At 43.4% G+C, this 25446-nt stretch overlaps 2 protein-coding genes across 11 annotated transcripts in view; both read right to left on the bottom strand.

The window, feature by feature from the left end:
• LOC124007119 (2-oxoglutarate dehydrogenase, mitochondrial-like) overlaps window positions 1-227 on the bottom strand; it is a 48829-nt gene extending 48602 nt beyond the window's left edge. The window contains 1 exon segment of the mRNA XM_046317437.1: window positions 86-227. The gene's annotated coding sequence lies outside the window, so the exon portion shown is untranslated.
• A 3468-nt stretch (window positions 228-3695) lies between these two features.
• The window catches only part of LOC124006676 (calcium/calmodulin-dependent protein kinase type II subunit beta-like), a 72248-nt gene continuing 50497 nt past the window's right edge, over window positions 3696-25446 (bottom strand). For 4 of the 10 annotated variants that reach the window (XM_046316726.1, XM_046316732.1, XM_046316727.1 and 1 more), the window contains 7 exons: window positions 12022-12081; window positions 10068-10106; window positions 8715-8760; window positions 7503-7578; window positions 7284-7378; window positions 6333-6572; window positions 3696-6148 (listed from right to left, as the gene is read on the bottom strand). In XM_046316726.1, the coding sequence (XP_046172682.1) occupies window positions 6337-6572; window positions 7284-7378; window positions 7503-7578; window positions 8715-8760; window positions 10068-10106; window positions 12022-12081 (552 nt within the window). In that variant the 3' untranslated portion in view covers window positions 3696-6148; window positions 6333-6336. The remainder of the gene's footprint in view (window positions 6149-6332; window positions 6573-7283; window positions 7379-7502; window positions 7579-8714; window positions 8761-10067; window positions 10107-12021; window positions 12082-25446) is intronic. The other 6 variants (XM_046316728.1, XM_046316729.1, XM_046316734.1 and 3 more) reach the window with 2 other exon arrangements.

The following is a 25446-nucleotide window of genomic DNA, read 5'->3' as shown; positions in this document are numbered from 1 at the left end:
TATAGACACGGTCTATCAAGCTATGACTGGCGCGTTTTTCTCAAATAACGCAATAATAGTTTTAGAAAGCGCCTACTGTACTTACTTTGCGCGACTTCGAGGATTTTCGTAGGCTACTAGCTTTTAACTTGCTTGCCTTCTGAGACTGTTCTCACCGTATGTCTCTTCTGTAAACTGGCTGGCAGGCTTTCTGATCGCACTGTCCGACTCTAGTGCTGATATGCGTCACACTGTTACGTCATCCTTGTAGGAGAGGAGCGAGGTGCACACATTTTCTGCTTTCTTTATGTAAGAGATAAGGTACATGTGATCTACTTATTATTGGACAGTTCAAAGTCTAGTTTAGATTACATGTTGGTTGAGTTGTCAACTAACACGGATTCAACGTGAAATCATTAAAACAGGGTCTATCTGCCGACCACGTTTGTGAAGTGAAGGACACTGTGTAGACAAATATTTGTTTTGAATAAGCCAAGAAGATGCACAGCCTGTTGTTTCCAATTTGAGCAAATTAATCATAGTGGGCAGAACAAGCACGAGCTTGCGATATTCTACTGGAACGTTCTAATATGTATTTGCATATTCCCATTAGGGAACGCCTACTTTATGAAGCGCACGTTTGCAACAATTCGCTCTTGCACCTATAAACAATGCAATGTTTGTAAACTTTGATAAAGGGTCAAGTCTACAAAACGTAGTCCACTCTGTTCATAACATATTCCAGTTTAAGGAACAGAGAAGTGTATTGAGATCAAATGTTTAATCGATGACAAAATGAATAGAATGTCGGTCAAAATCCATCTAGCTCCATCTTCTCCCACTTCTGGCCCCTGGGCTTCCTAGCATCACCACGGTGAGTGGAAACGCCAACCGGATGCTTCAGATTTATACATCCGGTGAAACATATTGCTAATTGTTCTATCTGTGGTGTACCTGTCCTAGCTATATAATATTAACAAAGTTCCAGTGAAACTTTCTGCCTTTCATCAGCAGGTTTTCTTGTCATGGTCCTTAATTTATAAACACATTCTTTCTCCACACAGATATTATATATGGAATAATCGAGATATATTGTATAAAAATACTTCTTTGTTTTTAGAATATTGGTGCCAAAATAATATTGCTCACCTTGTGAGCCAACTGGTAAATGCAGAGGGTCTTTTACTCAGTTATAAAGGAATTCTTTACAAGGTCCCTGTAACACCTAAAGGTTTTTCAATTGTTTTAGATGCCATTCCCTCAGGTGTTGCTCTGTTATTCATGAACGTGTCAAGACCTGACCCTCAGAGCCTACCTTCTATTGACCCTGTTGACTCATCAGAGGAAAGACCTGACCCTCAGAGCCTACCTTCTCAGAGCCGACCTTCTATTGACCCTGTTGACTCATCAGTAGGAAAGACCTGACCCCTCAGAGCCATCAGACAGACCTGACCCTTCTATTGACCCTGTTGACTCATCAGTAGGAAAGACCTGACCCTCAGAGCCTACCTTCTATTGACCCTGTTGACTCATCAGTAGGAAAGACCTGACCCTCAGAGCCTACCTTCTATTGACCCTGTTGACTCATCAGTAGGAAAGACCTGACCCTCAGAGCCTACCTTCTATTGACCCTGTTGACTCATCAGTAGGAAAGACCTGACCCTCAGAGCCTACCTTCTATTGACCCTGTTGACTCATCAGTAGGAAAGACCTGACCCTCAGAGCCTACCTTCTATTGACTCATCAGTAGGAAAGACCTGACCCTCAGAGCCTACCTTCTATTGACCCTGTTGACTCATCAGTAGGAAAGACCTGACCCTCAGAGCCTACCTTCTATTGACCCTGTTGACTCATCAGTAGGAAATACCTGACCCTCAGAGCCTACCTTCTATTGACTCATCAGTAGGAAAGACCTGACCCTCAGAGCCTACCTTCTGTTGACCCTGTTGACTCATCAGTAGGAAATATTTGTTTCTCTTTTGGTCCATTCAACAACAGAGTGATTGATGCGAACCTTGTTTCAGCAGGATGTTGTATCTATACCTTATGTCATGCCTTATTGGAATGGATTTATTGATCGTATCTGTTGGAAAAAAGTTTGGATGTTGCCACACACATACCTACTTGTTAACAAAATTAAGGAAGTTTCATTTCAAATTATTCATAAATATTATCCTGCCAACCACTATATGAAGAAGTTTAAGGAAAACGTTAAATCAAATTGCTCCTTTTGTAATGACCACCCAGAAACAGTGTTGCATTGTATTAATGTAAGAAAACTGTGGCAAGACATCAGTAGATTTATAATTGAACACTTTTATGAAGGTTTAACACTATTGTAGAGAGATGTACCGCTTGGATTCTTTACCTACGATAGGAATTAGCTGAAACATTTTCATGTCATTCATTTCATTTTTCTTTTGGACAAATTTCATATTCACAAATGTAAATTTACAAACAAAAAAACTAATTTTCTTACCCTAAAAAAAGAAATTGAAATGTATTTTAAGACAATTAAATACTCTACTAACAAAAAAGCTGTTAGAATTATGTGTATGAATGTCCCTTAAGGTCCTTGTGTAATGTGATATTGTACCCCCAAGCTCAATTGTCCATTGTATATCATCTATATATCCTTGTGTTCTCTCTTGTACTTTCTGTATTGATTTGTTGTTAATAAAAAAATAAAAAGTACAATTTAAATAAATAAAAAACCTGTCCTAGCTAGCTGGCTAGCTAGCTACTTTCCACTGCCGGAAGGCAGTGCTTGGTAGGTGGGGGTGAAGGATACTGTCTACCGGTGTCTCCTAGCTAGCTAGCAGCCTGCAGATAGATATTGGGGGAAAAATGCCAAATTCTCTTACTTTGAGGACTTTTTGCAAATCCAATCAGTTTTCCACATTGAGTCAATGTAATTTCAGAGTTTTTGCCCTGTGGGAGGGTATATTTGGGCAGAAAAACATACGATTTTCTGCCATAAATGCAGAATCTAAAGGCTCAGAACAGTCAAAAACACGATTTCCTGTGTTTTGTATATATTTCCATAATATGAGGTTGGAATAATACTGTGAAATTTGGTGGGATGGTGTTTTGGCCTGCCTGGTGACATCACCAGGTGGTAAATTAAATTAGTTAATAGACCAATAAAAAAAAAGAAAGAGCCAGAAATGTGAGAGCCAGAAATCTTGCTTGTTTGGAGGTGACCAAATACTTATTTTCCACCATAATTTGCAAATAAATTCATTAAAAATCCTACAATGTGACTTTCTGGATTTTTTTTCTCATTTTGTCTGTCATAGTTGAAGTGTACCTATGATGAAAATTACAGGCCTCTCTCATCTTTTTAAGTAGGAGAACTTGCACAATTGGTGGCTGACTAAATCCTTTTTTGCCCCACTGTACCTATTTAGGGTTATTCAACCTTTTCTTGCCCAGGGAGCCCCTCCCAGGCAAACTGGTGACCCAGATCGTACGTTAGCAACACAATTATCATCAGGTACGATAATGGCAAGGATAAGTAAACAACATTTTACAATGAATAGCTTTGCTAGATGTGTTTTTATTATTTTGACCTTCCCACATTATAATTGGAAGAGGAAGTGTAAAAAAAACACACACACACAAGGTTTCAGCCAATAGTGCTTATTCCCAATATGATTTAGTAGATGTGTGTGTTTCCCGTGGTGTCAGGAAGAGATCCAGACACACACAGCTGATCTTAGCATTGACAAGAGTTGTCTTTATTGGTAACATATTGTATAACACCTCAACACACAACATTATTATAGAGGAATGCTCATTGGAAGAACAGAATTCATCGTCACTGAAGAAGAACCAAGAAGAGAAATATTGGATTCACATTTACAAACTCCATCTTGTGAAAGTGGATGACGTGAGTCTGATGGCAAGCCCACAATTGAGAGGAGGACTTAAAATGAAGGTTAGGACTAACAGGACTCTACTAATACTGGAGCGGTTGGCTTTATGTAACTCGAGCTGGATAGGACGAATATACACGCACGTGCACAAACAGTTTTCGTTTAATCAATGACCGTGTGAGGTAATGCCATCTCTCTGAGTGACCTTAACCTGAAGGTGTTAGCTGGCCTGATTAGCTCTGATCCTATTACTGAGACTACACAGGTGAGGGGTTTACTGGAAAAACACAAAAGTGCACGGCCCTGTGTGTGACTGGAGCCTTAAAGTGTGTGTGTATGGCAGCTCTTAGGACAAGCCCAAATGTTTAACCCAATTTCTAAACCTTTTAGATAAAGGTGCTTCAGTGTATATGTTGGCTCCCCCTAGGGGTCCTAGGATTAAGTGCACTGCCAGACAGCAAGGCATGTCAACAGGGAGGGAGGGACACTACATACTGGTACACTCTACTGAACCACACGATGTGCAGGTTATTGTTCCAGCCCAGCACTGATGCACACCATGTGGGTCCCCTGACCAGGGGATACATTTATAAAAGTTCTTCGTTCCTATAGTACATTTCTGCCATCACACAATTGTATAATAATTTCTGAAAATATGATTAAATGTCAACACCCATAAATAGTTGTTCACAAAAAAACACTTTTCATTTATAAATCACAAAACTTAATGCAAAATCTATGTAAATTGCATATTATCATCACATCGTTGATGTGGATTTTGCCATATGGACAATTTATGATCAAATCTGTGCGTACTAACATTTTATAAATGATGCCCCTGGATATATATATATATATAGGTACCATATCTGTTCACAATAAAATCATACCAATAACCATATGAAACACTGTTAGTGACCAACCCACTCTGCCTCAGCAATAGAGCCTGTACAAAAGCATGTTTATAAGCATCATCATTACACATTTGTCATCATTATCATCTTCATCATCATCATCATCATCCATCCTCTTTATGGTATTACTCTCCAGACAAAAATACTTTGATGCACTTTACAAAGTTCAGAAAATAGACATAGGAGTTCACAGATCACCAGCATTCAGTAAAAAATACACACAATTAAACAATAACACCAAATTTATGGTTTCAAATTCATGCAAATAATGCAGTATAGTCACCACGATGAAACTGTAGTATAGTGTGTAATCATTTCAAACGTAAGGTATAGTCAGTGATTATTTGCAACGCTCAAACACACAGAGAATCAAGTATAAGAACAACAATATAGAAAGGTACATGCTGCATCGTCTTCCCTCGTTTTCCCTCGTCTTCTTGCGCCAAAGGGGTGAGGGTGCGGGAGCATACAGTTCAGTAGAGGGTAGTTTCCCTATTTCGGAATAAAAGACAAGCAAAACAGCAGGGAAAACACACCACTAATCCAATGGGTGTGTTGTGTGGTCAGTTCATACGCCAGCTGGGAAGCAGCCTTAAACCTACATTCAACTTTACACAAGTACGCAATGCAAAAAAAATAAAAATAATGCCATTAGCTACGGAAAATGTCCGTTCTTCGTACTTCATCATCATCAAAATGAGCAGGACAAAATGCAAGCCCGCAAATTGAACCTCAACGCCATTTTGAGTAGCTAATGTTGGCGTGCGGGCTGTGTGTCATGTAAAGATCTGACTTCACTGGAGGAGAACTACTCAACACTAGTCACTGGGAATAACACTGGAGAAGTCATGCCTTTAAGAACAAACCAGGGACAAAGCACTTTAAAGAGTTTCAACTGGACCATTAAAGATAAAGTGTCAATATAACAACAACAACTTATTAATAGTAATAATAATAATAACAACAATAGTAGTAATAATAGAAATAATAATACTGTAATACATTTAAACTGTAGATCCTATATGTATGTGTGCCAGGGGTGGGTCTATAGCAGAGGGAGAGAGGGAGAGGAGAGCTTGAATACAGGACTGTTGGTTTGAGTCTGAAAACATTTCTAATGGATTGATATGGTTGCAGTAGCAGTCAGAGTGTGTGCTGTGTGTGTGTGTGTGTGTGTGTGTGTGTGTGTGTGTGTGTGTGTGTGTGTGTGTGTGTCCGTCCAGGAGGGGTTGAGGTTGTGTGTTGTTGCGCTGCAGTAGCATGCACTGGCCATTAGGGAGCGCTGCAATGGGGGGGGGGGCAGGTATCTCTCTCCATCCTCCTCTCCTCTCTCACTCTACAACTCTCTTTCTCCCTTTCCCCTCTCTCTTACTCCTCCTGGAAGACAAAAGCACACACACACACACGTATACAGTGAGTGAGTGAGTGAGTGAGTGAGTGAGTGAGTGAGTGAGTGAGTGAGTGAGTGAGTGAGTGAGTGAGTGAGTGAGTGAGTGAGAGAGACAGTGAGTGAGAGAATGAGCGTGTACGTGGTTTTGTGCGTGTGGGTGTTTATGTGTACCAGTTTACTGCTGCAGCGGTGCGGCCGGTGCTCCAGAGCAGTGGAAGTGAACGTTCTGCCACTTGCTCTCCCGGCGATGCCACACCCTCGTCTCCTCTGATTGGCTGGAGCGTGGGCGGCCCGTGCCATCGACAAATTGCGTGAGCCGGATGTAGGCAATGCAGGCGGCGTCTTCACCAATCAGGTGGACGTGAGGGTTGAGGATGGTGGTGTGGATGGGCTTACTGTTCTTAGAGAGAACTAGAGGGAGAAATAGATGTTAAAGGCTGTGTAATAGTTGTGTAGTTGTTGTGTGGTGGGGGGAGGGGGCGAGAAAGGTTTGTTTGTGGCACCTGTTGTTGTTTGTGGTTGTGTAATGGTTGTCTTACGGTTGTCTACACTTGTTGTCTTATTATGGTTGTGTAATAGTTGTGTAGTGGCTGTGTTGTGTAGTGGTTGTGTAATAGTTGTGTAGTGGCTGTGTTGTGTAGTGGTTGTGTAATAGTTGTGTAGTGGCTGTGTTGTGTAGTGGTTGTGTAATAGTTGTGTAGTGGCTGTGTAATAGTTGTGTAGCGGTTGTGTTGTGTAGTGGCTGTGTAATAGTTGTGTAGTGGCTGTGTAATAGTTGTGTAGTGGCTGTGTTGTGTAGTGGCTGTGTAATAGTTGTGTAGTGGCTGTGTAATAGTTGTGTAGTGGCTGTGTTGTGTAGTGGTTGTGTAATAGTTGTGTAGCGGTTGTGTTGTGTAGTGGTTGTGTAATAGTTGTGTAGCGGTTGTGTTGTGTAGTGGCTGTGTAATAGTTGTGTAGTGGCTGTGTTGTGTAGTGCCTGTGTAATAGTTGTGTAGTGGCTGTGTAATAGTTGTGTAGTGGCTGTGTTGTGTAGTGGCTGTGTAATAGTTGTGTAGTGGCTGTGTAATAGTTGTGTAGTGGCTGTGTAATAGTTGTGTAGTGGTTGTGTAATACTTGTCTTACGGTTGTCGAAGTAGAACCGGTGAAAGTCCATGCCCTCCACTAGGTTCCCCAGGGCCTCCGGCTCAAATGACGTCAGGCCTGGATCACAGATCTTCCTGTTGAAAACACAGACATTATTAGGGTGAAGTGCAGTCTGGGAGTTGCAGTTTTGGGGTCAGGTGCAGGCTCAGATGTGTAGTGTTATGGTAAGGTGCAGGCTGCGAGTTGTAGTGTACTCACGCGTAGGCCTCAAAGTCTCCATTGTTGACAGCTTCGATCAGCTGCTCAGTGATCTTGATGATCTCCTGTTTTCGCACTGCAGAGGGAACCAATAACATAGTGACCACAGGTACGGGACAGTAAAACGGTTGAGCCACACATTGTTGCACTTTTGAACACACAGCAGAAGCTCACACACATACTGTACATTCACACATACAAAACACAGTCACACACTGCATTGTGTAACTCAACTACAGAGTGAGGGTTGTTGTCATAGCAGAGTTACTCACCAGACTGCTTGCTATTCATGTTGGCAAATCCTCTCAATCATCTCTCTCTCTCTTTATTGCTCTCTCATCATCCCTCTCTCATCCTCTGAGCTATAAGTACCCTCAAACACTCTTTCCTAGCATGGTATACACACTCACCCATAATGTACAGTCCTGCCACTCAGGTTTCCACAGAGGTATATGCAGGGCCATGCAGAATGAAGACCTCTCCAATAGAACGACTTGACGAGTCCACTGGGCTACAGTCACTAGAACCTTCCCTGGAAAAGTCTTTCATCCTCAATGGAGAACTCCTTTCTTTCTTTGACTCTTTTCCTCTCTTTTCTGTGGCTTTCGCTTCTCTTTTGTTCTCCTCCTTCTTTCCCCGTATCCCTCCGCCTTTCTATTCCCTCGCTCTTCTCCTCTTTCGCTCTGTCCCTTTCTCCTGCCCTCTACCCACTCGCATTGCCTGTGTGGCACGTTGAGCTCATCATGCTATTCCTGTACATAGATAAGACTTACCAGGGAAGGTCCATCTCCCTCTATGCCTTTATCCCTCCCCCTATCCCTTTATCCCTCCCCCTATCCCTTTATCCCTCCCTCTATGCCTTTATCCCTCCCCCTATCCCTTTATCCCTCCCCCTATCCCTTTATCCCTCCCTCTATGCCTTTATCCCTCCCCCTATCCCTTTATCCCTCCCCCTATCCCTTGCTCTTTCTCTCTTTCAGCAGGCCAGCAGAAGAGATTAATGTATACTTAGCAGCTGGACATCCTCAAATGCCCTTCCTTCCCCTCTCTTTTTCCTCCTCTTTTCTGTGTGTGTGTGTGTGTGTGTGTGTGTGTGTGTGTGTGTGTGTGTGTGTGTGTGTGTGTGTGTGTGTGTGTGTGTGTGTGTGTGTGTGTGTGTGTGTGTGTGTGTGTGTGTGTGTGTGTGTGTGTGTGTGTGTGTGTCAGACTCACGTTTCACATCCTCGTCCTCAATAGTGGTGTTGCTGTCAGACGAGTCCTGTAGACACAGAGACATGTCAATGCAGACACACACACACACGCACACGCACACGCACACGCACACGCACACGCACACACACACATCCAGTGTGCTGTCCATACATGCAGTGATCTATACCAGTCTAAACAACCAGATTTTGGTTCCATGTACGTCCACAAGGTGGCGATAGAGGACAATATATGTCCACATAATGTTTTGTGTCAACGTGATTATACAAAGCAGCTGTTCCCAGGTCTGTCTGACTGCGGAATGCAGGATCACCAGACCTAAAAAAAACCCCACAAAGACCAGACCTACAACCCACACAACACTCTCCAACCAGGAGTCATAATAGACACGCACGCACTGACACACACACACACACACACACACACACACACACACACACACACACACACACACACACACACACACACACACACACACACACACACACACACACACACACAACACTCTCCAACCAGGAGTCATAATAGACACGCACGCACTGACACACACACACACACACACACACACACACACACACACACACACACACACACACACACACACACACACACACACACACACACACACACACACACACACACACACACACACACACAACACTCTCCAACCAGGAGTCATAATAGACACGCACGCACTGACACACACACACACACACACACACACACACACACACACACACACACACACACACACACACACACACACACACACACACACACACACACACACACACACACACACACACACACACACACACACACACACACAACACTCTCCAACCAGGAGTCATAATAGACACACACACACACACACACACACACACACACACACACACACACACACACACACACACACACACACACACACACACACACACACACACACACACACACACACACACACACACACACACACACACACACACACACACACACACACACACACACACACACACACACACACACACTCTCCAACCAGGAGTCATAATAGACACGCACGCACTGACACACACACACACACACACACACACACACACACACACACACACACACACACACACACACACACACACACACACACACACACACACACACACACACACACACACACACACACAACACTCTCCAACCAGGAGTCATAATAGACACGCACGCACTGACACACTCACTCACACACACACGTGCGCATGCATGCGCTATAATACGCTAACACACCAGCTTGCCAAGGACAAAGCAAGAGAAGACAAAGATGAGAGGACTGAAAGGCGTCGAGAAAAAGAAGGAAGAAGGATGTACCTTGTTCCTATCCACATGGATAACAGTGGTCTGAGGCTCCTATAGAGAGATAGAGAGGGAGGGGGGAACAAACACAGAGAGAGATATGACACATAAGAGATGAAATAGGGAGAGAGCAGAGTTGTAGGAGCAGAGAAAAGAGAGAGAGAGAGATATGGAGGGAGAGAGTGAGAGAAGAAGACTGGTTAAATTTCAGGAAGAGAGAGATGTTCCCCTGTGAAAAGGGCTATCAAAGGCTTAATGGAAGGAAATTGTAATATGAAGAATTCCTCTAAGAAAACTAAATGCCAAAATTAGTCTCGTATAGCCATGCATTCTCACACTAGCAAGAACCCAAATCAAAACTCAAAGCCAACCAGCACCCATATTGTCACTTGAGTGACACACAACAACACCATCACCCACAAATAGACCAATTGTCACAGGGCAATGACTGGTGACTGCGCTTCAACCAGTTAGTCATGGTAGCTACTCGATGATAGCACCTGAAAGCTATTACAACATGTGTGTGTGTGACTATGTACACATAGTCACACACAAAAACACACATGCAAATAATCACATGCACACAGAACCAATACTGACAGGTAAAGACAAAGACAGACAGAAAAAGAGACAGATGCAGAGACAAGGACAGAGAAAGAAAGAGAGACAGATGCAGAGACAAGGACAGACAGAAAGAGAGACAGATGCAGAGACAAAGACAGACAGAAAGAGAGACAGATGCAGAGACAAAGACAGAGACGGAAAGAGAGACAGATGCAGAGACAAGGACAGACAGAAAGAGAGACAGATGCAGAGACAAGGACAGCGAAAGAAAGAGAGACAGATGCAGAGACAAAGACAGACAGAAAGAGAGACAGATGCAGAGACAAGGACAGACAGAAAGAGAGACAGATGCAGAGACAAGGACAGACAGAAAGAGAGACAGATGCAGAGACAAGGACAGACAGAAAGAGAGACAGATGCAGAGACAAAGACAGACAGAAAGAGCGACAGATGCAGAGACAAAGACAGACAGAAAGAGAGACAGATGCAGAGACAAAGACAGACAGAAAGAGAGACAGATGCAGAGACAAAGACAGACAGAAAGAGAGACAGATGCAGAGACAAGGACAGACAGAAAGAGAGACAGATGCAGAGACAAGGACAGACAGAAAGAGAGACAGATGCAGAGACAAAGACAGAAACGGAAAGAGAGACAGATGCAGAGACAAAGACAGAGACAAAGACAGACAGAAAGAGAGACAGATGCAGAGACAAAGACAGACAGAAAGAGAGACAGATGCAGAGACAAAAACACACATGCAAATAATCACATGCACACAGAACCAATACTGACAGGTAGGCGATGAAGGGGTTAAGACAGGCAAAGACAAAGACAGACAGAAAAAGAGACAGATGCAGAGACAAAGACAGAGACGGAAAGAGAGACAGATGCAGAGACAAAGACAGAGACAGAAAGAGAGACAGATGCAGAGACAAAGACAGACAGAAAGAGAGACAGATGCAGAGACAAGGACAGACAGAAAGAGAGACAGATGCAGAGACAAGGACAGACAGAAAGAGAGACAGATGCAGAGACAAAGACAGAGACAGAAAGAGAGACAGATGCAGAGACAAAGACAGAGACAAAGACAGACAGATGCAGAGACAAAGACAGACAGATGCAGAGACAAAGACAGATCGATCGACAGACTGACGCAGAGACAAAGACAGATCGACCGACAGACTGACATGGAGAGAGACAGATAAACAGACACAGACAGACAGTGAGAAAAACAGATACAGACCAACAAAAACACAGAGGAAATTGAGACTGACAGAGACAAATAGAGAATAAAGTTGAATAGAGACAGAGGGAGACAGAGGAAGACGGAGGGAGACGGAGGGAGACAGAGGGAGACAGAGGGAGACAGAGGGAGACGGAGGGATATATAAAGGAGGAGTGTACCAGTGCAGCAGAGGGGGTTCCCTTGGGGCTGGTGACTGTGCTGTTTCTCGTGCTGTTAGGCTGCAGCAATGGACCAATAAAAATGGGTTAAATTATGGCACAACAGACAAGGAAAGTGAGATATGTGGGTGTAAGGATGTGGGTGAGGTTAGATAAAAGGCATATGTGCCAGAGGCTGGTCTAGTGGTTAAGCTGCCACCCCCGGACCACCCTCTGATAGGTTGGCTGCACACCCACTGACTCACAGTATTGATCCTGCCCAGTATATCAGTCCAGTGCAATTGAATGAGTCCATTTCCTCAGACCTCAGCCATATTAGCCTCAGCCTGGTCGTAATCAACCGGATGTTAGTGTGCAGCCAGCCTATCAGAGGGCATGGTTAGTGTCTGTGGGCGGGATTAGAAGTGATTGAGCCTATCAGAGGGCATGGTTAGTGTCTGTGGGCGGGCGGGCGAGATAGATAGACAACTTACAGCTCATATAACACAAGTCTGATCAACGGGAAGCTCAACAGATCAAATGGTTTCGAGCTGAATTGCATTACGTCTCTTCATCTGCGACCCTACCCATACCCACCACTCCCCTTCCACTGTACCACCTACCCAATGAGCATGTGTGAGATGTAGCGAGAAGCCAATTCTGTAGAACTGATTGTGTTTGGGAGAATGAATCCATCAATCATATCAAAGCATATCAGAAGTTTTAGTGGAACCTGGAACTTGGTATATTTGACCAAGACCAACAACATAAACCAGAACACAGGCACTTTAGAGAAAACACACACACACACACACACACACACACACACACACACACACACACACACACACACACACACACACACACACACACACACACACACACACACACACACACACACACACACACACACACACACACACACAATAACTGATTGTGTTTGGGAGAATGGCCCCTCATACCAAGTCGGATAACACTTCATGTCAAACCCGTAGCAATGCAACATATCTGTCTGTCTCTCTCACACACTCTCAGGTGGACTGTCTGAATGAGCAATCACTGACAAGTGACTCATGAAGAGAGGGTGAGGAAGAGACAATTGAAAATGTGATAGAGAAGGCAGACAGGAGAAGAGGAGAGGAAGAAGAGAGGAGAGGAGGAAAAGAGGATGGCAAGAGAGAGAAGAAGGGAGAAAGAAACAGGGGAGGAGGGAGAGGGGAAGAGGTGGAGAGAAAGAGAGAATAAACGGGAGGAAGAGAGGAGGTGGAGAGAGAAGAAGGGAGAAAGAGAGGAGGTGGAGAGAAAGAGAGAATAAACGGGAGGAAGAGAGGAGAAGAGGGATACAATGATATCCTCACCAAGATGTGAATTTTGGGGCTGGATTTCCATCTCTGGATGAAGTGATGAGATGGAGGAGAGAGTGAGACGGACATGAACACCATAAGGGGTATGAAGAATGCTGAGGATAAGTGTGGATTGTAAGTAAAAGGGAATGATTTACGGTTACACAAATGATCCTAGAACAATATAGAAACAATAAAATAATCAAACACAATCATTGAAATGTAAGAGACCAGACACCAATTATGTTCCTATATGGTGGATATAAATGGAATGGATATATAGCTAGTGGATGTAGAATACTGCCCCATTGCAACAATATGAGAAAAAAAATGTGTGTGTGTGTGTGTGTGTATGTATGTGTGTGTGTATATGTGTATGTGTGTGTATATGTGTGTATATGTGTGTGTAAGTGTGTGTGTGTGTGTGTGTGTGTGTGTGTGTGTGTGTGTGTGTGTGTGTGTGTGTGTGTGTGTGTGTGTGTGTGTGTGTGTGTGTGTGTGTGTGTGTGTATATGTGTGTGTGTGTGTGTGTGTGTGTGTGTGTGTGTGTGTGTGTGTGTGTGTGTGTGTGTGTGTGTGTGTGTGTGTGTGTGTGTGTGTGTGTGTGTGTGTGTGTGTGTGTGTGTGTGTGTGTGTGTGTGTGTGTGTGTGTGTGTGTGTGTGTGTGTGTGTGTATATGTGTGTATATGTGTGTGTGTGTGTGTGTGTGTGTGTGTGTGTGTGTGTGTGTGTGTGTGTGTGTGTGTGTGTGTGTGTGTGTGTGTGTGTGTGTGTGTGTGTGTGTGTGTGTGTGTGTGTGTGTGTGTGTGTGTGTGTTCAGATGATTGCTAAGCGACACCAGCGGTGCAGCGGATGATATTGTAGCTTCTATGTCTGTCTTCCTGCTTCCCAAAGTTCAGACACAGAGCAAGAGTAGCAATACTCATCCGACAGAACACACACACACACACACATGCACACTCAAACACAACCCCCCAAAAAAGTCTACACACCCCTTGGAGAGTTGTCACATTTTTCTGCCTTAAAATGAAATCTAACAATTTATTACATTTGCATGCTTCCCTATTGATCTACACAAGCACTATAGAACTATAGAAAACTACAGAACATTCCCCCCCCACAAAAAAAAATGTTTTTAACCAAAGATGTCTTGATTGCATATGTCTTCACACCCCAGATTTAACACATGGTGGAAGCACCTTTGGCAGCAATTACAGCTGTAAATCATTTTGAATAAGATTCTACCAACTCTTAGGGCAGCATACAGTATATCCATTGTTTTTGTCAAAATTGCTCAAGCTCAATTGGGTTGGGAGTCATTGATGGACAACAATATTCAAACCTTGTCCAGGACTTACACTGGACCCCTCAGGAACACTCTTGGAAAGCCATTGTAGTGAGTCTAAAAAAGTGATTACGGGCCCGCTGGGAAATCCCAGGATTAGGTGTTCAAAAGACCTGGGTGTTGCGCCTTTAATATTTATTTGGATCTTGACCAACACTCCAGCACCTATGAGTTTGGAAGAACACTATGAAAATTCTGAAAATGCCCTTTTATTGTAAGAGCTGTTTGAAAAGACAGCCTGGAATTCCAGTTTGTTGGGATGGAGAGGGAGGAGGTTTTCAGACAGCCTGGAATTCCAGTTTGTTGGGATGGAGAGGGAGGAGGTTTTCAGACAGCCTGGAATTCCAGTTTGTTGGGATGGAGAGGGAGGAGGTTTTCAGACAGCCTGGAATTCCAGTTTGTTGGGATGGAGAGGGAGGAGGTTTTCAGACAGCCTGGAATTCCAGTTTGTTGGGATGGAGAGGGAGGAGGTTTTCAGACAGCCTGGAATTCCAGTTTGTTGGGATGGAGAGGGAGGAGGTTTTCAGACAGCCTGGAATTCCAGTTTGTTGGGATGGAGAGGGAGGAGGTTTTCAGACAGCCTGGAATTCCAGTTTGTTGGGATGGAGAGGGAGGAGGTTTTCAGACAGCCTGGAATTCCAGTTTGTTGGGATGGAGAGGGAGGAGGTTTTCAGACAGCCTGGAATTCCAGTTTGTTGGGATGGAGAGGGAGGAGGTTTTCAGACAGCCTGGAATTCCAGCTTGTTGGGATGGAAAGGGAGGAGGTTTTCAGACAGCCTGGAATTCTAGCTTGTTGGGATGGAAAGGGAGGAGGTTTTCAGACAGCCTGGAATTCCAGTTTGTTGGGATGGAGAGGGAGGAGGTTTTCAGACAGCCTGGAATTCCAGTTTGTTGGGATGGAGAGGGAGGAGGTTTTCAGACAGCCTGGAATTCCAGTTTGTTGGGATGGAGAGGGAGGAGGTTTTCAGACAGCCTGGAATTCCAGTTTGTTGGGATGGAGAGGGAGGAGGTTTTCAGACTACCTGGAATTCCAGTTTGTTGGGATGGAGAGGGAGGAGGTTTTCAGACAGCCTGGAATTCCAGTTTGTTGGGATGGAGAGGGAGGAGGTTTTCAGACAGCCTGGAATTCCAGCTTGGGATGGAGAGGGAGGAGGTTTTCAGACAGCCTGGTGATATCATGGTTTTTTGACTGCACAGGACCTTTAATTTAGAAACAGTTCTACACTTTTTCTTCCTCTTGGAAAATGTGGAGCTGGTTGTGTAGAACATTAAATGTTACACTTTTTGAATGACATTTTAAGGCAGCACAACGTGACAACTGTGCAAGGGGTGTATTTACTTCCACTGGGCTCTGTAGCTCTAGTGTAGTTTGCAGAGTGCTGCTGTGATGTCGGTGAGAGAGGAACAGAGAGTAAGAGAGGGAAGAAGGGAGTGCAGATGGTTGTACAGAGAAAGATTACACGACGACAGATTAATCATGAGAGAAATAATCTGAGATTAGCACCCTGCCACCCAGAGAGAGAGAGAGAGAGAGGGGGTAGAGAAAGAGGGAAAGATGGGAGGGAGATGGAGGGAGAAAGATGGAGATTAGAGGTTGAGGATGGGTTATACACCTGACAGCTCTGGCCTCAGATCAAAGGTCACAGGTGAAATATGTGGCTGGGATACCGTTTAGTGTGTGTAATCTGTGTGTACATCCTATGTTGTGTTAGTGTACCAATGCCAGTGTTATGGATACCAGTATTCTGTGTGTATCCTGTGTGTTTTTCTTTTCTCTCCATCTCCCCTACTCACAGGTGGCAATCATCATTCCCCAATCAGTCATCAATCAGTCGCTAATCAGAAGACACCTGCTCCTTTTCTCCTACCCAATCACAGTTCCCTTCCCTTGGTTTAAAAACCCTGTCAGTTGTTTTCTCTGGAGCAATCTCTCTGTAAATGTCATATGTTTGTAGAGCTTGTGTGTGGTTTAGGATACATGTCACGTTGTCCCCCACCTGTGAGTATTGTTTTTGGTCATGGTGTTTGAGTGTTTGTTTGATGGTGGGAAAAGGGGGTAACCAGACAGTAGGCCCATGGGCATACACTACCCGTAGATAAACTTTGTTAAATACACTAGTTAGAACTGGGCGGACCACCCATTGTATTTTTGGTTAGTTAGCTAGCTGTGGTTGAAATAGGCGAGTCTAGCGTAGGGGTGTGTTTGGATGCTTCTTGTTTCTTTCCTTGGGTCCAGCCCATTACCGTGTGTTTACTAATAAACCCTGAGTTTGACGGTAGATTTAAGTTGTCATGGTTATTTGTTCTCACTGTTTTTCACTATTATAATTTGCGTGATCTCGTTACCCCCCCCCCCCCCCCCCCTCTAGACTGTCGGGCCAAAGGGATTCGTAACAGCCAGCAGAATCTGTCCTTAAGGCTGACGAGGCTCCATCGACTAATCACCCTTCTAAAACTCTATTCTATAGAACAGGTTATGTTCACACAATTTCTATTTGGCGTAAAATTGAAAAACAACTTAACTGTGATCTGGAGGGTGGCCTTTTGCACCCCCCCCCAATGGTCCAAATGTGGGATCCGTACCATTGCGGATAACATGGACAATAATAGTTTGAGAACATTCCAAAATTTGAAAGATACATACACATTACGAGGCAAATCCTTTTTTCTATTTACAATTTTAAGTCCGCTATGCTGGCCTATGGAGTCCCTTAGGAAACCCAACTACCGACCCATCTAATTATGGGATTTATAAATGATCTGGGCCTGAGGAAAGGACTCATTTCTATAATCTATACAAACTGAGCAAGCCATTAAAAAGCTATGGTCCACAGATCTAAATGAATCTGAACCATGCTCAAGGCCAGGCACCACAGGCTAATAGGGATTTTCTCCCTTTACTCATCAGACTGAAACTTTACCAGTTGAAAGTATACATAAATATGATTGTATTGTATACATTTTATATATTTCTAAATTGTATGCAAATGAGGCAAACTGTCCTTACATATGTGCTAATTTGCATTTTACAATCTGTTTTTCAACACATTGCTTCAAGGCAGAATGTTTTTTTGTGTGTTTTTATTGTGATAAACTCATTGATCAGACGTCTACAGAATATTTTATTAAAATATTGTCATTTCATGGATTTGAAAACTATTCACATGTATGACGGATGCATATACACACACACACACACACACACACACACACACACACACACACACACACACACACACACACACACACACACACACACACACACACACACACACACACACACACACACACACGTAAAATCAAAATGACAAGATATTAAAAAAAGCTTCTGTAAAATTCTGACAGATCTAAGTGTTGAATAATGGTAATGTCCTTTGAAGACATGAATTGGTGCACCGGGAACATGTCATTTGGATAAAATGGAGGTAAAGATGGGCTAAAAGCAATTAAAATGCCCTTTCCATAAATATGACAATTTGTCACATTTAATTAAACTCTTATTCATATCACTACTAAACTGACATACACATCAAATATACCTTTTACAAATAGATTAGCATGTTTAATACATTTGTTTCAAGCAATAAAGCATATGCTTTGAATACTGGTCTGTTGGGCAAATATGCAGTTTTGGGCAAATACACACACACACATTACTTTGCTCAATTTGTCACATACAAGGATTGTTGAAAATGTGCAGAAGATTAATCAGCTATGTAAGGCCCTCGAGTGAACGCTGGTGACGCCTTACTTTCTTGACTGGGTCATGGGACCTGCGCCTACGCTTGGCACACTCCATTGAAGCAGCGTCAGCTCTCTCAACTCCTCTCTGATTTCTCCAGTGTCACCTAAGTGCCACAATCTGTTCATCACATTTGCTATGGCAGTGGCTCCCTCATTGAACGTGGCTACTGCCACACTGGCTGCTCCGGCAATGCGGCTTTTGCCCACGGAGACAGTTTTGGGGCATCGAAGACCATATTACAGAGTTCAGACATTCTGGGTTCCTCCGTGCTATATTATTTTGAGGATGTTATCATTTGACATCCTATGATTCGGGTCTCGTTACCAGACCGTCGGGCCAAAGGGATTCGTCACAGCCAGCAGAATCTGTCCTTAAGGCTGACGAGACTCCATCGCCTGTAATTGTTCACCCATCAAACTCTATTCTATAGAACTGGGAATCTGGGAATCAAAATGGCCCATACTCCCATATTTCACAATAATGCCTTGCGATCTGGAGGGTGGCCTTTTGCATCCCCCCCCAATGGTCCAAATGTGGAATCCGTACTCTTGCGGATATCATGGACATCCTATGATATACTCGTACTTTTCATTGGCTCGCTGATACCAGCACCAATGTACACAGCGATCCTGTAGGTGGAAGTGAATCCTCTCATGTGCCAAGTGCCATCGAAGGATACATGAATGTCTATGATGGCATCCTCATCCTCCTTCAGTGACTCTTATGTCTGGGTCTATATCGGCGCATGCTCATCTAATTATCTTTGCAGCACTCTCCATTGACTGCAGCCCTCTCTGAACCTCTGCAACTAAAGTGCAGAAAGTTGACATTTACAGACATAACTAAATATCAGCATGTTACCCTATGTAAATATTAGCATATCAGCATGTTACCCTATGTAAATATTAGCATATCAGCATGTTACCCTATGTAAATATTAGCATATCAGCATGTTACCCTATGTAAATATTAGCATATCAGCATGTTACCCTATGTAAATATTAGCATATCAGCATGTTACCCTATGTAAATATTAGCATATCAGCATGTATTTACTTTATGTAAAGCTAATTTCTCACTAATCACATTAGGCTACAGGCCTATGACACTAGGTCTAAGTGACAGTCTCATTGTGTAGTTGTGTTTTTCTATCACTCTGTTTTGTTCATTTGCTGGAGCAAGGAATTAAATATTATTTATACACAGCAAGTCACCTGACAATAATGTGCTACTCTCCCTTTTTATTTACCTGTCGCTCTCCTGTCATGTTGTTCGGGGACAATGTGGACCAGGCTTGACTTCCAATGTAGCAACTGCTTGCTTGCGGAGGACTACAGGAGTGAAGTAGCTACTCTTAGCAAGCAAGTAGCAAACCTACATAAGCTACTGCGGAACCCACGCCAACCTACTTTTAACTTTTCTTCCACCCCAGTACCCGGACGCAGATTCTGGTGGAAGTTTCGCCGCCGTGTCGGCTCTCCAAGGCCAACTGTCCGGTGCTCGGCAGGGTTCCATACCCGAAGGGGTCTCCCCTTTCCCTGGAGAACGGAGCTGATCTCAACCCAACCAACCAGTCATGGAGGTATGTCACTCGCCGTGGAAGTCGAAGAAGGCGTCCTTTGGCAACGGGGGTCTCCATGGAGATGTTGAGCCCGGAACTGACACAGACCAGAAACGGCTTTGCCGCCCTGGATCCAGAGGTTCCGGCGCCTTCGTCCGTGGTAACTTCCCAATCAAGATCGGATCCGGAGGTGCCTACATTTTCGTCCTCAGCTCTGTCTCCCTCTCCGGTGGCTTCTACCTCGGGTTCAGATCCTCGGAGCTCCCAGCCTCACCAGACCGTGAGGCTGCCTGAGAGACCGACACCTTCAACATCACCAGCTGTCATCATAGACAGCTCTATGGTGAGAAACATCTCGGTCCCCAAGGCAAAAACCCTGTGCTACCCAGGAGCACGAGTACAGGACATAACCAGGCTGCTTCAGACTGTTACCCAGGAGCATGAGTACAGGACATAAGGCTGCTTCTGACTGTTCTACCACAGGAACACGAGTACAGGACATAACAAGGCTGCTTCAGACTGTTACCCAGGAGCACGAGTACAGGACATAAGGCTGTTTCAGACTGTTCTATCACAGATGCCGGGAGCTGACACTGTCATAGTCCACGTGGGGTCAAATGACATCAGAAGTGCTAGCCCGGACATTTGAAAATGGATTTTAAAGAACTGATTTTAGCATTTAAAGACTCCAAAAAACGGCCAATAATTTCAGGTCCAGTACCATCGTTGGGCCGCGGGTGTGAAAGATTCAGCAGAGTGCTGGCATTACACACCTGGCTACTGGAGCTCTGCTGGAGTCACTTTAATAGATACCTTCTGGAAACAGAAGATACTCTACAGGAATGACAGTGTCCATCCAAATCATCTTGACTCCTGGACTCTGTCCACACATTTCAAGGCTGTATTGTACATGATCTTAGGGGCATTGGCACCGAATACATCTGTTTATCCTACAGCTATTGTAAGCAGTAATCACGGGCGTATAAACCAGAGTTACACTGTTAGCACTGAGGCTGTGTGCAATAGTAGGAAGACCACTTTATAGAGCTCACTCTGCACTATCATCTCCAATGTAAATAACATGAGTAAATCTACCTCTAATAAGCTTCCCAGTAAAGCATCAAAAACAATCAAGCAACTGAGAAAAGTGCTAAAAATAGCCCATATTAATATATGTAGCCTAAGAAACCAGGTCCATGAAGTCAATAACTTGCTTGTAACAGATGACATTCATATTCTGACTGTCTCTGAAACTCACTTAGATAATTCCTTTGATACAGTGGTAGCAATACATGGTTATAACATCTACCGGAAAGACAGAAATGCCAACGGGGGAGGTGTTGCTGTCTATATTCAGATCCACATTCCTGTAAAGCTTAGAGAGGATCTAATGTTAAATACTGTTGACGTAATAAGGCTACAGGTTCATCTGCCTCACCTAAAGCCCATTCTGGTGGGAAGCTGCTATAGACCACCAAGTGTTAACAGTCAGTATCTGGATAATATGTGTGAAATGTTTGATAATGTCTGTGATATCAACAGAGAAGTATATTTAAATCTGGGTGATTTTAAATATTGACTGGCTATCACCAAGCTACCCACTCAGGAAAACTTAACTGTAACCAGGTGCCTGCAACCTGGTTCAGGTTATCAGTCAACCTACCAGGGTAGTTACAAACAACACAGGAATTAAATAATCAACATGTATTGATCACATCTTTACTAATGTTGCAGATATTTGCTTTAAAGCAGTATCCAGATCCATAGGATGTATTGATCACAATATAGCAGCCATATCTAGGAAAACCAAAGGCTGGGCCTAATATAGTGTATAAGAGGACATACAATAAGTTTTGTAGGGATTCATATGTTGATGATGTAAAGAATATTTGCTGTTATGTAGTGTGTAATGAGGAGCAACCAGATGCTGCTGGTCTGTGGTGTGTAATGAGGAGCAACCAGATGCTGCTGGTCTGTGGTGTGTAATGAGGAGCAACCAGATGCTGCTGGTCTGTGGTGTGTAATGAGGAGCAACCAGATGCTGCTGGTCTGTAGTGTGTAATGAGGAGCAACCAGACACTGCTGGTCTGTGGTGTGTAATGAGGAGCAACCAGACACTGCTGGTCTGTGGTGTGTAATGAGGAGCAACCAGACGCTGCTGGTCTGTGGTGTGTAATGAGGAGCAACCAGACACTGCTGGTCTGTGGTGTGTAATGAGGAGCAACCAGACGCTGCTGTTCTGTGGTGTGTAATGAGGAGCAACCAGACGCTGCTGGTCTGTAGTGTGTAATGAAGAGCAACCAGATGCTGCTGGTCTGTGGTGTGTAATGAGGAGCAACCAGATGCTGCTGGTCTGTAGTGTGTAATGAAGAGCAACCAGATGCTGCTGGTCTGTGGTGTGGTCTGTGGTGTGTAATGAAGAGCAACCAGATGCTGCTGGTCTGTGGTGTGTAATGAGGAGCAACCAGATGCTGCTGGTCTGTAGTGTGTAATGAAGAGCAACCAGATGCTGCTGGTCTGTGGTGTGTAATGAAGAGCAACCAGATGCTGCTGGTCTGTAGTGTGTAATGAAGAGCAACCAGATGCTGCTGGTCTGTGGTGTGTAATGAGGAGCAACCAGATGCTGCTGGTCTGTGGTGTGTAATGAAGAGCAACCAGATGCTGCTGGTCTGTAGTGTGTAATGAAGAGCAACCAGATGCTGCTGGTCTGTGGTGTGTAATGAGGAGCAACCAGATGCTGCTGGTCTGTAGTGTGTAATGAAGAGCAACCAGATGCTGCTGGTCTGTGGTGTGTAATGAGGAGCAACCAGATGCTGTTGGTCTGTAATGAGGAGCAACCAGATGCTGTTGGTCTGTAATGAGGAGCAACCAGATGCTGCTGGTCTGTGGTGTGTAATGAGGAGCAACCAGATGCTGCTGGTCTGTGGTGTGTAATGAAGAGCAACCAGATGCTGCTGGTCTGTGGTGTGTAATGAGGAGCAACCAGATGCTGCACTTGACACATTTATGAAACTACTTTTTCCAGTTACTAATAAGCACCCATTAAGAAAAGGACGGTAAAAACTGTTAAATCCCCTTGGATTGACGAGGAATTGAAACATTTATGGTATGGCAATTAAGTCTGGCAGCCCAACTGATTGGCTAACGTACTGCAAATTAACAAATCATGTGACTAAACTAAATAAAATAAACTACTAAATGAAATAAATAATGCTAGTAAAAAGCTTTGGGGCTTAAATTAAATGTTTTGGGAAAGCCAACCCGGCTCCTTCATTCATTGAATCAGATGGCTCATTCATCACAAGGCCCACTAATATTGGATATATTGAAGCAACATCTCAAGACATCAGTCAGGAAGTTGAAGCTTGGTCGCAAATGGGTCTTCCAAATGGACAATGACCCCAAGCATAATTCCAAAGTTGTGCCAAAATGGCTTAAGGACAACAGTCAAGGTAATGGAGTGACCATCACAAAGCCCTGGCCTCAATCCCATAGAATATTTTTGGGCAGCACTGAAAAAGTGTGTGCGAGCAAAGAGGCCTACAAACCTGACTCAGTCACACCAGCTCTGTCAGGAGGAATGGGCCAAAATTCACCCAACTTATTATGGGAAGCTTGTGGAAGGCTACCTGAAACGTTTGACCCAAGTTAAACAACTTAAAGGCAACGCTACCAAATACTAATTGAGTGTAAGTAAACTTCTGACCCACTGGGAATGTGATGAAATAAATAAAAGCAGAAATAAATAATTCTCTCTATTATTCTGACATTTCACATTCTTAAATAAAGTGGTGATCCTAACTGATCTAAGACTGGGACTTTTTACGAGGATTAAATGTCAGGAATTGTGAAAAACTGAGTTTTTAAATGTATTTGGCTAGGGTGTATGTAAACATCCGACTTCAACTGTACACACAAGATAACATACATACACATGGATTTAGTACTGTAGATATGTGGTAGTGGTGGAGTAGGGACCTGAGGGCACACAGTGTGTTGTGAAATCTATGAATGTATTGTAAAGTTTTAAAATGTATAAACTGCCTTCATTTTGCTGGACCCCAGGAAGAGTAGATCCATAATAAATATGAGCTGAGACTCAATGAAGGAACGTTGCTTATTTTCTTAAGATTTGCATAAACAAGTCCAAGTTCGTGGGCTAGAAGAACCATCTCCCCTGGAGCTTCCTGCAGCCTGGAGGAAGTGTAAATACTTATCCTAAATGCATCTCTTCAGTCTGCACATTCTATCATGACAGAATTACAGAATCAGAATCTTTCATGACAGAATCACAGAATCAGAATCTTTCATGACAGAATTACAGAATCAGAATCTTTCATGACAGAATTACAGAATCAGAATCTTTCATCACAGAATCAGAATCTTTCATGACAGAATTACAGAATCAGAATCTTTCATGACAGAATCACAGAATCAGAATCTTTCATGACAGAATCACAGAATCAGAATCTTTCATGACAGAATTACAGAATCTTTCATGACAGAATTACAGAATCTTTCATGACAGAATTACAGAATCTTTCATGACAGAATTACAGAATCAGAATCTTTCATGACAGAATCAGAATCTTTCATGACAGAATCACAGAATCAGAATCTTTCATGACAGAATCACAGAATCAGAATCTTTCATGACAGAATCACAGAATCAGAATCTTTCATGACAGAATGACAGAATCACTGGGTGGTGATTTTCAGTCCAGTGTTTAGAAACTTCGGGCAAATCATGTTCAAGTTGGTTAATTTGAGACGTGGAATAAAAGCCACTGTTGGCTGGCTGCTGTCTGGTTGATCGCTGCTAGTTGTCATCTTTACCTCAACTAATTTGCGTCTCAATGCTCTGCTGTGGGCTACCTCCATTTCCTCCTCTACCTGCCTCGGAAAAGGCCTTTAAATGCCAGTAACCAATCGGATGTCAGGAAATTACTAGTCTATCAACACGAAGCACTACGTTTACAAAGGATATAGCCATGTATGGACTAGTTTACGATATGCTTTGGGAAAACAAGCCTTTGAATGACATGATTCAACATGGAGAGTTTTAAAAACAGCGGTTGAAGTTCTACATGAAACATGCTATCAAGAACGACATTTATGGTAGGTGTCTGACGGAGATGGGATAAAATTACACATAAAATATTTATATACATTACTGACGATTTATTTGTACATTTTTATGGAAGTTATAGTTGCAAAATATTCCAAAATTGACAGATGGAAGCAAAATCTAAATTTTTGCCTGTGTTGCCTGGCCTTAAACTGGAACAGAATATGGAAAAATATGACCCTGGTATCCCGTTGACCATTGCTTGACAGCAAGTCAAGTCTTGCCATAGAGTTTCAAGCCGATTTAAGTCAAAACAGTAACTAGGTCACTCAGGAACATTCAATGTCCTCTTGGTAAGCAACTCCAGTATATATTTGGCCTTGT

The sequence above is a fragment of the Oncorhynchus gorbuscha genome, linkage group LG20 (genome assembly GCF_021184085.1).
Source record: "Oncorhynchus gorbuscha isolate QuinsamMale2020 ecotype Even-year linkage group LG20, OgorEven_v1.0, whole genome shotgun sequence".
NCBI lineage: Eukaryota > Metazoa > Chordata > Actinopteri > Salmoniformes > Salmonidae > Oncorhynchus > Oncorhynchus gorbuscha.
Note: the sequence above shows the minus strand (reverse complement) of the source record. Positions and strands in the feature narration are given on the sequence as shown.